Source organism: Numenius arquata, chromosome 8 (genome assembly GCF_964106895.1).
Source record: "Numenius arquata chromosome 8, bNumArq3.hap1.1, whole genome shotgun sequence".
Taxonomy (NCBI): Eukaryota; Metazoa; Chordata; class Aves; order Charadriiformes; family Scolopacidae; genus Numenius; species Numenius arquata.
Genome location: NC_133583.1, coordinates 13,497,844 through 13,509,699, shown reverse-complemented (window position 1 = coordinate 13,509,699; position 11,856 = coordinate 13,497,844). Strand labels below are relative to the sequence as shown.

At 57.9% G+C, this 11,856-nt stretch overlaps 2 protein-coding genes across 5 annotated transcripts; both read left to right on the top strand.

The window, feature by feature from the left end:
* The first annotated feature begins 81 nt into the window (after positions 1 to 81).
* HMCES (5-hydroxymethylcytosine binding, ES cell specific) lies at positions 82 to 5,721 on the top strand. 4 transcript variants are annotated; one of them, XM_074152058.1, is made up of 7 exons: positions 159 to 341; positions 2,161 to 2,304; positions 2,650 to 2,766; positions 2,933 to 2,941; positions 3,346 to 3,506; positions 4,002 to 4,194; positions 4,583 to 5,721. In XM_074152058.1, the coding sequence occupies exons 1-7, from the start codon at positions 159 to 161 to the stop codon at positions 4,787 to 4,789; spliced, it is 1,014 nt and encodes a 337-aa protein (XP_074008159.1). In that variant the 3' UTR covers positions 4,790 to 5,721. The 4 variants fall into 4 exon arrangements, with proteins under 4 accessions (XP_074008160.1, XP_074008159.1, XP_074008161.1 ...); XM_074152059.1 differs by lacking the exon at positions 2,933 to 2,941 and having other exon boundaries at positions 82 to 341; positions 2,650 to 2,772; XM_074152060.1 differs by lacking the exon at positions 2,933 to 2,941 and having other exon boundaries at positions 3,352 to 3,506.
* A 1,565-nt stretch (positions 5,722 to 7,286) lies between these two features.
* Positions 7,287 to 9,756, top strand: LOC141467088 (histone H2A type 2-B). Its single transcript, XM_074151406.1, has 2 exons — positions 7,287 to 7,326; positions 7,414 to 9,756. Exon 2 carries the CDS (start codon positions 7,481 to 7,483, stop codon positions 7,859 to 7,861), a length of 381 nt encoding a protein of 126 aa, XP_074007507.1. The 5' UTR covers positions 7,287 to 7,326; positions 7,414 to 7,480; the 3' UTR covers positions 7,862 to 9,756.
* The last annotated feature ends 2,100 nt before the right edge of the window (positions 9,757 to 11,856 follow it).

Genomic DNA, 11,856 nt, shown 5'->3' with positions numbered 1-11,856 from the left:
GGCGGGACACAGAGTCGTGGTTTGGGCGTTCCCGCGCTCGGGGGCCCCGCCCCCCCCCGGTGCCACCGCCCCCCCCCCGGCGGGGCGGAGCGCTCGGTACCCGTCCGGTCCGTCCGCCCCCCCCCGCCAACCGCGGCAGAACCGGGGCGGGCGGCGGGATGTGCGGGCGGACGGCCTGCTCCCTGGGGGCCGAGAACCTCCGCCGGGCCTGCGCCTATCGCGACAGCGGGGGCCGGCGGCGGCAGCCCGAGTGGATCCGGGGGGAGCGGTACCGGCCCTCCTACAACAAAGGCCCGCAGTCCAGCGGCCCGGTGCTGCTCTCACGCCGGCACCTCCAGCAGGTACCCCCCTCCCGCCGCCCCCTCCCCTCGCTTCGCGAACCGAAACAAGGGCTCCCGGGGCCGCCTCCGGGCTGATGCTGTATCCTGGGGGGGGCTTAAATTCGGGCGGTGGGAGGGGGTTTGTGCCGCCCGGGGTGGTGGGGTGCACCTTCCGAATCGTAACGGCTTGTTGGGCTTCTCTTTGCTCCCTGTTCGTGGCAGGGGTTGATTTTTCTAATTGCGAAGATGTCTCTTATTGTTAGTATTTACATCTTCCTGAGGAGGGTGGGGAATCAGTGCCGCGCTTCCAGCATAGCCTTGTATTTTCTGCAAAAATTAATATTTAAGTGATTGACTGGTAGATTATTTTTTTTTTTCCCCCAAATGTCTGTTATTCCTCTGCTAGTTTTACTCTGCTTTTCCCGAGGCTTTTTTTCATTTCGTAACGCTGCTGAGAGTGTCCGGGTGGCATTGGTAGGGGAGGGTAGGGGAAAAAAGTCTCAACTTCAGAGCTGTAGAATAACCGTACACCTGCGGTGACCGTTATCCCGGCTAATTTAAGCCTCGCCAGACCTTCCCCAGACAACCTGAGCAGCCCCTACGACCGTTTGCGCATCTCCTTCGGCTTCCGCAGGAGAGGGTGCCCGGCGACCTGCTGCTCTTTCGTGTTCAGCGGGGTGAAGCTGGGTGCACTGGATTGAAACACCCCAACCTGGGCTCCCCCCGCTCTTCCTCCCCTGGCCGGTGGGGCAGTGAAAGGGGCCACTGCGCTCCGCGGCCGTTACCGGCACAGGGGATGGGGTGGGAGGCCTCGATGGGGCTGCTTTGGAGTGCCACAGGTGATGCTGTCAGGCATCCTTCCTGCCCTGGGGCCCCACGTCCCCCCCGAGAGCAGCCGATGAGCTGGTGGAGCAGAGGAACACAGGGCTGGGAGCGTGATACAGGTCACAGGCAGACGCCTGCTTGGTTGTCCCTCTCCGTTCAGCTGTTGGGACACTGTTTACGCAGTGTAAGGTGCCCCTTTTTGCCACCACTCATCTGCGGGAGGCTCTGGAAGACTTCACAAAACTCGGCACATACGTGTCCCTATATGTATATGCACCCCTATAGTAGGTATATATACATCTCTGCTGTGGTTCTTTGGGAGCAGGTGGCCCGGGGGCTCGCTGGCCCCGGCTGTGCCCGGCCTGGGGCTGGCAGCCGCGGGCAGAAAGTGAGAGGGAGCTGGGGGAGAAGTGAAAGCCGCGAGGCGTTTCCATTGTCCGAAGGCAGGTGATATGCAAAGCGCAAGGAGTGAAAGTGAACCCGGCCCGCAGAAATCACGTTATTAAAATGAAGGTGAAGCCTACGTCCCGTGGGACGCTCGCTTTAAACAGGAAAGTTTTGAGGACCTTTGAGCATGACATAACTGTTTACTTAAGGGCTGGGGAGCTCACGTGTCCAGGCACTTCCTGCTGAAGGAAAACTGCGTTCATTCCTCCAGGGCTGTCGGGCGAGCCTCGCTGAGACACCTAGTTAGTTATTCCTGCAAAATATTCTTAGGCTTTCTGCTGAAGATTAATTCTTACAGGAAAGCCGTTAAGAATATGCAAAGGGTTATAATTAGTGGCTATTTCTGCGTGGCTTGTGAGCGGCATCCCTGCAGAAGAGCAGCTTTGGTGCTGGGGGGACTGCGAGCCCCAGCTTGGTTCTCAGCAGAGACACTGGCCTGTCCCCCCCCTTGCAGGGGGAGAAGCCGCTTCTCCAGGGCTCCGTGAAGCCCCTCTCCCAAGCTGTGGGGATGCTCATGGTCCCTGCGACATGGCTCTGACCTGAGGTGTTTCTCCATCTCGTTCAAAAGGATGCCGACTCCTCCGAGCGGGTCCTCATGGATATGCGCTGGGGCCTGGTTCCCTCCTGGTTCAAAAACGATGACCCCTCCAAAATGCAGTTTAATACCTCCAACTGCCGCAGCGACACCATGCTGAAGAAGTCCTCCTACAAGGTGAGTTTCTGCTGTCTTTGTGTGCGGCTTGAAGGGGTCGCATAGTTGGCAAAACCAGAGCCGAAGCATCTCCCCAGTGAGTACCAGTCTCCTGCTGCACAGGGAGTTCAGTCCCTGTGCTGCCGAGCTGGCAGATTTCATTAAAATAGAAGAACTGAAAAGGTTGTTGCTGGTGAAGCTCATCTTTCATCACAGCGCTGGTGGTGGCATTTGTGCGCCCCATGGGGCAGTTTAGGGGAGCCCCAGTGGGGACTGGGCGGGCAGGGTGGTCCCAGCAGCCCCCGTCCTCCCTCGCAGGCTGTGGGGGCTGCTGTTCACAGCTTGCTCCTGTTTTCTCTCCCCCAGGGTGCTCTCCTCAAGGGCAAGCGCTGCGTGGTCCTTGCAGATGGCTTCTACGAGTGGCAGCAGCAGCAGAGCGGGGGGAAGCAGCCGTATTTCATTTACTTCCCCCAGACCAAGGACGCTGTGGTACGGGGTCCCTTGTCACACCCGAATGCTCGTGCCCAGCTCTGAGCCCCTGCTCCCTCCGGCTGCCCTGGGAAAAGCCCCCTTTCCTCCAGCTGTGCCTGTCTGTGGGGGTCTCCGTTTCCCACCGGGGCTCTGTTCCATGGTGGCCTCAGCACCCCAGCATCCCTCTGTGGCTGGCAGTCCCCACCGCTGCGGTCCCCTAGCTGTAAATGGAGCCGCAGCGTCCCCGCCGTCACGCTCGCTGCTCCCCCTGTGCCGGATATTTGCATGGGTGGGCGATGCGTCTCGCAGGGGACTGGGCTGGGAGTTTCGCTACCTCTTTCCTTCGGCTGAGCTGGTGGCCGGGATGTTCAGGAGGGGAGGAGGGCCCTGGCTTGGCTGTGGGAAGATGAGGCTCCTGTTTACTTCTCCTCGAGCTACCCCAAATTATTAGGACTCCTGAAAAGCCCTCAAATTAGTGCAGTTCATGACTTAGATCTGAGTTGTTGACCCGCCATGTCACTGGCAAGTCTGCGATGCTTCGGCTGCCCGTGCGTCGGCACTGAACGGGGCGATGGGGCCTCTCTCCTGCAGGCCGAGGAGAAGGAGGGAGACGAGGAATGGAGGGGCTGGAGGTTGCTCACCATGGCTGGGATTTTTGACTGCTGGGAGCCGCCGGCGGGAGGAGAAATGCTGTACACTTACACCATCATCACCGTGGATGCCTCCAAGGACGTGAGCTTCATCCATCACAGGCAAGTGAGAGCGGGGTGGGGGGGCTGCAGGGCGGTGGGGGGGGCGAAGGAGGAAAGCTGCCGCTGGGAAGGCCGGTCTGGCAGCAGGCAGGCAGGGAGCCCTGCCACCTCCTGGTGCCCTGGAAGACAAATGCTATGATATTACCAGCTTGTTTCGGGTCACCGGCTCACACCCTGTCCATAAATCACCATCTTTGTGCCCTGGCGGGTGGCGGTCGGAGCTGGATCGCTCTCTGGAGTTGTTGGATCTCTCTCTGGAGTTGTTGGATCGCTCTCCGCCTGACCAGGGCCTGGCAGTCAACCCCTCTGCGTCTTCCAGCAAAGCAGCTGCCTGGGCAAAGCGAGTGCATGCCCTGCCTTGCAGAAGAGCATCCCACCGCTTTAGTTTCCCCCACCCTGAGCTGCCGGCTCCGTGCTAACTTACAAGCCCGGCTTTTGCCACCCCACTCTGCCATATCGGCACGGGGCTTTGGCTCTGACTGTCGTGTCCCGTAGGATGCCAGCCATCCTGGACGGGGACGAGGCCATCAGGAAATGGCTGGACTTTGCTGAAGTGCCAACCCAAGAAGCAGTTAAACTCATCCAGCCCACAGAGAACATCGTTTTTCACCCCGTGTCCACCTTTGTCAACAATGTCCGCAACAACGCGCCTGAGTGTATCGCACCCGTCGAGCTGGGAGCCAAGAAGGTGAGTGCTGGCGGGGGCTTGGCGGGGGAGAGCTCGGCCACAGTGACATCCCCGAGCAGGGACAGTGCTGCCAGGCTGCAGGAGGGACAGCATCTGCAGAGCATGCCTGAGCTTGATGCTGGAGTGCAGTGCCATGAACAGGTTCCCTTTCCTCCACTTCCAGAAATAAACTGTCACCCCGTGCCAGGATTTCTCTGCCAAATGAGGCAAATTCCATGTGAAATGGGGCTTGGAACAAGCCTGTTCCCAGCAGCCCAGGGAATCTCCTGCAGATGTGCCTGATTGCTCCAGCTGCCACATCCTGCTCTGGACCAGCTCTCGGGGTCGGCTGCCTGTCCTGCTCTTGCTGTGCTTCTGACTTCTCTCCCACTGTCTTTTGTCTCTCCAGGAGGTCAAGGCCACCCCGAGCAGCAAAACGATGCTTGACTGGTTAAAAAACTCCCAGGAGGGCTCTCCCCAGAAGAAAGAAAATGATTTGCCCAGGTGGACGAGTCAGTTCATCCACAGCCCTTCACCCAAGAAAACCAGTGCAAATATCCTGCAGCAGTGGCTGGGGAAGGAGGGAGAGCCGGCTGCGAAGAAGCGCAAGGCTTAGGCACCAGCTGGGATGGCTGGCCATCCTTTTTCCTTCTGATTTTCCTAAGCAGAACGGGGAATGGTTTTTTGGAAGGCTTTGCAGACTGGTTTCAAGATTCTCCAAGTCTCTCAGGTGTTGATCCGATGCTCTAGGTTGTTATCTCTGTGCTTCGTGTCTTGTTAAAGGTTCGTCTTTGTCTTTAAAGGTTTTGGCTTTGTCTTGTGCTGACGGGAGTGAATATAACCTGCTGGCCTCCCTCCCTGCCAGTCGCTCGTGCCAAGTGAAGATAAAGCCCTGAGAAGCATCTCAGCCTGCTGGGGAGGAGCAGCTTCTGCCTTCTGACAGTGTTCATCTTTCTTGTCTCCTTCTGTTTTCTTTTCCTTTTTTTTTTTTTTTTTTGCTATTAAACTGATACCTCTTTTCCATTTAATTCCATATGGATTCTGTACCATTTCTAATACTCTCGCCCTCAAAAAATGGCTGCGGTACAGAGGAACATGCAATAAGTACTAGGGGGAAACCCCAGGCTGGGAAGATCTGCCAGAGTCATCCCGCTCTGCACCACCATTGCCATATACATCCGTGGCTCCTGACCAGGGAGATGTTTAAGCGGCGCTGGGGAGGAACTGGACTTTGCTTGCAGCGGCAACCCCGGGCAGCGGGGTTGGGACAGCCTGTCTTGGTCACGTTGTTTGTACAATCATTTTGTTAATGGGATTTGAAGACTTAGAGAGGATTTTCTTGATCTGTGGAGGGATGTGCTCTGCCTTGTTCGTAAAGGTCATTCGTTAAAGCCCAGATAACCAAAGTGCCGTTACAGAACAGCTTTGGGCGGTTGCTTTTGAGGTCAGGGATTTTTTCAACAGAGACAGATGTTACAGACCAAAAGCCTTACACGGTGGCACCCTTGCCGTGCTTCATTTGTATTGGAAGCAATAAAATGGGATTAACTGGTTGACTGCGTGGTGCCTTTGTCCGTGTGTGTGTCCCTGTCCCCCTTGACCACCCCACACCCGTTGCTCCTGTTTCTGTATCTCCTCTCCATCTGCTGAGGGAGAGACCAGCTACCTGCTGCTAAATTCTCAGGGTAGAAGCAGGGCTATGTTGCTAGAGCATTTCCATTTGCCAGTGGAATATATTCCCTAGGGATTTATTTCAGGGCACCTCTTGAATGATCTGTCCCTGGGGAGACACAGCGGAGCCAGAGCAGGAGCCGCAGGACAGGCATCCGGGGAGACCCACGTGTTCTTGGAGCCAAATCTGTCTCTGAATCCCTCACGTGCCACGGAGGCGGCTGAGCCCAGAAGGTCTGGTTTATGTGAAGCTGAGGTGGGATTAGGATTTCCAACCAGAAAGCCTGTTGCTTGCTGGCTCCTCACGGCTCCCACTGTGACTTGAGGCATGAGAGTCGCTGCATTAGCAGCTCCTGGCAGACTAAATAGGTCTTCAGGCACTGGGGCTGTCACCTCAGTGCCTGTCCTTGCTGGAGCCACGAGGGAGATTTCTCTCCCTGCCTGACCATCACTCCTGCAGGGTGAGCAGCTTAGCTGCCCTGGCCTGCTCAGTGCTAACTGCAGATCAGGCTTTTCCAAAGGTCACCACTGGCTCATCTCAAATTAATTTCAGGTCTCCAGTTGCTGTGGAGGGAGCGAAGATGCTGAGCACGAGTCAGGGATGCTCACCTTTCCCTGCTCTGGGGAACGTAATCCTTCCCTTGGGGAGGCACAGGCGATGCAAAGATGCAGGGTACAGCTTGTTTCCCTGCAGGCTGTGAGCACAACCATCATCATCACCAAAAAATAAACCTATGCTGAGGGTTTAATGAGAAGATGTTATTGCTGAACCTTTTAACTGGAGCCTGGCTGCTCGCCCAATGCCATTTGCAGCAGTTGCTTCTACCTGGCAAGGAGATGACCACACTCAACTCGGTGTGACCTGGCCCCAAAAGCTCTCTTGGGAACAACTTTCCCCTTTGATGCTCTGGCAGGGAGGGCAGCGTGGGTGGGGGGATGCTCTGGGGAGGGGGAAACCCCCTTATCGGGGGGTTCCCCCTCCCCGAAGCATCGTCCCCCGGCCCGCAGGCCCTGACATCCTCCCAGGAGAGGAGGCCTGGGGAGGGGGCTACGGATTTGGGCAAAGCGAAAGGGGCAGCTGGTGAGGAGCAGCGCTGCCGAGGCAGCCAAGGGGGCTTCGGCCACCCCACCACCACCTCGTTCCCTGCGCAGCCAGAAAGGAGCTACCGGGGTGCTGGGGAGCCCTGGCCGTGCCTGGGCTTGGCCGGTTGGGACCCGGGCACCCCCGGAGCAAGGGGCAGAGCCGGGTCGCTCCCCGCCGGGCGCTGCCCTCGGCGCCGGCCTCGCTGCCGAGCCCGGGCGCTGCGAGCCCTATGCAAATCAGGGATCGAGGCAACGACCAATCAGCACCCCGCCGGCGGCGGCGGTAGCCAATGGGAAGAGGCGGGCCGCGGGGCGGGCAGGGATATCCGCGGAGCGGCGGCGCTGGCCCTGGCAGTGCGGCGGCGGGCGGCGCGCAGGGCGGAGCGGCGGCTGCTGCGGGTAAGGGCGGCGCGGCAGTGGCGGGCGGGCGGGGACGGTGGGGCCCCGACCCGGAGGCGCGGTGTAACGGCGTTTATCTCCCCGCAGGCGCCGGGACCGTCTGTGTTGCGGCGCTTCTTGGGAGGCAGCGGCGAGGGGCCGCTGCCTGCCGGCCATGTCGGGCCGGGGGAAGTCCGGCGGCAAGGCGCGGGCCAAGGCCAAGTCGCGCTCGTCGCGGGCCGGGCTGCAGTTCCCCGTGGGCCGGGTGCACCGGCTGCTGCGGAAGGGTAACTACGCGGAGCGGGTGGGCGCCGGGGCGCCGGTGTACCTGGCGGCGGTGCTGGAGTATCTCTCGGCTGAGATCCTGGAGCTGGCGGGCAACGCAGCCCGCGACAACAAGAAGACGCGCATCATCCCGCGGCACCTGCAGCTCGCCATCCGCAACGACGAGGAGCTCAACAAGCTGCTGGGCGGCGTGACCATCGCCCAGGGTGGTGTCCTGCCCAACATCCAGGCCGTGCTGCTGCCCAAGAAGACGCAGAGCTCCAAGAAGTGAGCGCTGCCCCCCCCACTACCCTTACCCTCTCCCCGACCTCCTCCTCACCACTGCCCCACCTCCCCTCACAATGGAGATGGGGTTCCCCTTCCTGCCCCCCAGCCCGGGCTTGGTGAGCCCTGGCGGCACCCCACCAGTCCTCCACTAGCCCCCCAGCCTGGGCTGTGGTGGGGTGCTGGGGGAGCATAGGTGAGGTCAGGCCCTGCTTGTGCCCCCACCCTGCCCCTCTTCCTTCTGGAAGAAGTGTTTTTGGAGGAGGCAGCTGGATCACTGCTATCAGCAGTGGTGGTATTTGGAGCCATGTGATTGGGTTACAGTGCAGAGCTGCTGATGGCCACTGAGGATTGCTTTGGCTAATGTGGGGATGGACACAGGTACCCCCAAACACCTCTCCTCTCTGCCAGCCTTGGGGCGGTGCAGGGCCCCCCTACCCCAGGCTGGCCCTGCTCACCCTGGATTAGGATGAGACTTGCTGCTGATGTGCCCCCTCCCAGCGATGCCATCCCAGCTGCACTGCAGCGGGGAGGGCAGGGGGCTGGAAAATGTGAAAAGGAGAGAAAGTTTCTCCGTTGGCAAGAAGTGACTGTTAGTTTTAGTTTTGTTAATGGTAAAGCTAGTGCATTGCCTACTGTAAAGAAGCTCTAGTCCTATTTATTTTGAGGTCTCTTTATTTTGGGGTACCTTCCTGCAAAGTCACCTTCCTGCAGCTCCCTGACTCGGTGGGCGCTGGGGGACTTGGTGGTCCCACATGCTGTGGGTCCCACTAGCGGGGTGGGGTGGAGGCTGCGTGACAAATCCCCTCGGAGAGCGTCGCAAGGTCAGGCGCCCGCCGGGAGCTGCCATCTTCTGCGTGGCTCCCCTCCTCTCCCGGCTGCAGAAGCTCTTCGTCTCGCTGAGAGCTACCCTGTACCCTGGTTGCACTTCTTAAATGACATGCTGTGTCTTTTTTTGTTGTTGTTGATTGTTTGTTTGTTTGTTCAACACTATTTCTGGCTCTGAGAAATAAAGTGATGATGATATGTGTTAACTGTAACCCTCTATGGATTAGTATTTCTTTTTAAAAACAACCCTAGAGTTTGTATTAAACCCCACTCCTGGCTAGTTCTGTGTTTATTTAATGGCTGTGTGGATAATGTGGGAGCATGGGGGCAGGATAGCTGTCCCGTGACACTGGGAATTGCTGATGCGGAGACAGCTTTCCTCGCTGCCCAGAGCAGCCTGCTTCTGTGGAGGCCGATAGTCGTGTGCATGCGGCAGTGTCTAGGCAATGGGACCGTAGACCTTCATGACATGGTTTTTTTTTTTTTAAGTAAAAAAAGGGAAAAATAATAAACGAGCAACTTCTATTTATGTGCTATAAGTAGCCTGTGTTCAACCTATCCAATCAGCTGTTAAATCTTGTGGGTGAAGTAACTTACCTGGCTCCGAGTTTATTATTATCTAGAGTAGATGAACCTGGATGCTTGTCAACCGGTTTTATGAAGGGGGTTTTTCATTCTGTTACGGAACATGGAAGTGGTGTGTTCGTTAGTGTTGTGCTAATGGGGGGAGGAGTGCGGACGTGTCCCACAGTTATGCTGGGGTACCCTGATCTCGGTGGGTGGGGGGAATGTGGCCACAGCCCTGCTGCTGCGGCACAGCTGCCCTGGGGTGTCTCCTACTCCTGTTAAAGCGACTGTTGCCGTTGGCGAGGTGGGGGCGAGGGGTTTCCTCTCCGTGCCCTGTGCAGTGGTCGACATGTCTGTATCGAGTGTCTCGTTCTCTCCCTCTTGTCTTCTCCAGGACCAGCGTTCTGTACAACCTGAGAGTGCTTTGTATTTCTTAGAAAAATGCAGAACTTGTGATACTGAAAAGAACGGTGCAAACCAATATCTGATTAAACTGGTTCCCTGTCGAATGCTGTCGGATGTGCTGTGTCTTGTCACCTCACCAAACCTAACGAGTCCGGCAGCGGTCTGTGGGAGCCGGTGCTCTGGTGGCAGCTTGATGTCTGAGCTTGGTTTTCCCCAAGCGGGGAGGGTCTAGTAAAACACCAGATCTGACCTAGCAGGGGTCCTGCTTGACCTTCACTTCGACTAATGGTCTTTTCCCACCCCTGGGAGCAGATGAAACCCTTCTCTGGCTCTTCTCCCTGCTGTGGGAATCCCCCATTCCCTGGTGGCTCTATCACCAGTGTCAGGAAGCCTGAGCTGCCCCTGGGCTGGGAGAAGCAGAGGAAAAGTGAGGCCGGACCTAGGACCCTCCCCAGGGTTGGAGGTGCTTTTCCCACCCCATGGGCTGCCCGAGGACGCTCTGGGTGACCCTGCAGGCAAGTAGGCAGAGATGGACTTGCGGAGGCCAGTTGGGAAAAGCTGATCCTGAGGGGGAGAGAGGAGACCTGGAGATACGGGTCTGTTTCTTACTCTGACACCCTCTTGCAGTGTTGGACATCTCCCAGTTTGTTGTCCTGGTGTCTGGCGTGCGAGCCAGAGTTGCTCCCAGCTTGGGTTTGGGAGGAAGGGTTGTGGGAGGCTTTGACAACTTCAGTGCGGTCACGGTTGGGTGCCAGCAAGGTCTCTGCTGGGCTGTGGAAGGTGTAGGGCAGGACTGGAGGTGCTGGACTGGTCTCTCTAGACTGGGGTCTGTCCTTCTGCCCTGCCAAATGCCCTGTCCAGAGCAAAAGGCAAAAAGGAGTATTAAGTAGTTGAGGGTGCCCTGGAGCAGGGACAGGTTGGGCTGCTGCACTGCGCACCTGGGGCTGAATAGCTCTGTAGCCACCCTGGCCATTGCCTGGTGGGGTGATGCCTGCAGCTATAACTGGGAGCTGGTGGGACACATGGTGCCCACTGAGCTCCAGCTGGGTTTTCAACTTCTCCTTCCAGCTGTGTGATGGACCAGCTGGGAAGGCTGGGGTGTTGCAAGGCAGACCAAAGGAAATCCTTTCTTGTCTTGCCAAGTGTTGGTAAAGCACTTGGTCTTTATCACCTCCTAAAGCTCACATCTGAACATCGTCATGACTGGGAGAGTGGAAGTCTTGGTCTTTATTAGAAAGCTGGAATGGACTTTGTCACCTTCAAGCCTGCAGCTCCAGAGATGGGTCTTGCATCTTCTTGGAGCAGTGTTGCTGGTCCTGGCTCTTCTGAATGCTTCACAGGACTGGAGCAGTTGAGCTCAGTGAATGTGAAGGACTTGATTAAGTAGAGCCTTCCCAGAGGTCACAGGAACCTGAAAGGGTGTTTGAGGGTCTCTGCTTCCCTTGATGAGAGGGTGGGGGGCTGCAGGGCTCTTCCCCTGCCTCCTTGGGCACCTGAAGGTGAGATAAGCCCAGACCTGGAACTGAAGCTGTCTGCTGTGCATCTCACCATGGGCAGCAGAGTCTCCACCACCTGTGTACCCCAGCTCTGGGTCTGGTTGTGTTTGTCTGAGTGACGAGACTGGAACCATGGGCCCTTGGAAGCCCTCAGCGCTTGGGTTTCTCTCCAGAGCTTGGTCCTCATGGCTGGCAGCACCCATGGGAGCTCACCTGGGGATGCTCCAACATCACAGCTCCTGGCAGCCTCAACCTGTGAGGTGAGACACTGCCAGCCCCTCTGACCAAGAGGGCGAGGGCTCCAGCTGGACCAGCATGGTGTGTCCAGCTGCCTTCCTTCTGCTGGGCAGCCATAGGCTTGCTGTCTGCCTGTGGGAATGCCACCCCTGGGTTACCTTCCAGGTAAAGCTCCTTAGCAGTGGAGCAATTTGTCTCCCAGGTCAGCGCTGAGGGCAGAGCTGTGCCCTTGCTGAAACGTGGTTGGTCTGACCACCCCTCCTGGGGTGTGGGGTCACCCTTCTGTCTACTACCATGCTGCTGGACTGCCAGGCCAGCCAGACCTCAGTGATGGCATCCCCTCCAAAACCTGCAGTGTCATCTATTGACCGAGGAGACAACTGCAGGTCGCTGCTGGGGTGCAGCAGCTCTCCCCCAGTACCCGAGATCAGCGGCAGACACTCGGGCTTGGTGTGACACCCGCTCGGGC

Bases quoted from the DNA above. Each gene is read 5' to 3' on its own strand.
- HMCES (XM_074152058.1), top strand. From the start codon at position 159: ATGTGCGGGCGGACGGCCTGCTCCCTGGGGGCCGAGAACCTCCGCCGG. The intron at 342-2,160 runs GTACCCCCCTCC...CTCGTTCAAAAG, and splicing joins CACGCCGGCACCTCCAGCAG to GATGCCGACTCCTCCGAGCG. The intron at 3,507-4,001 runs GCAAGTGAGAGC...CGTGTCCCGTAG, and splicing joins GTGAGCTTCATCCATCACAG to GATGCCAGCCATCCTGGACG.
- LOC141467088 (XM_074151406.1), top strand. From the start codon at position 7,481: ATGTCGGGCCGGGGGAAGTCCGGCGGCAAGGCGCGGGCCAAGGCCAAG.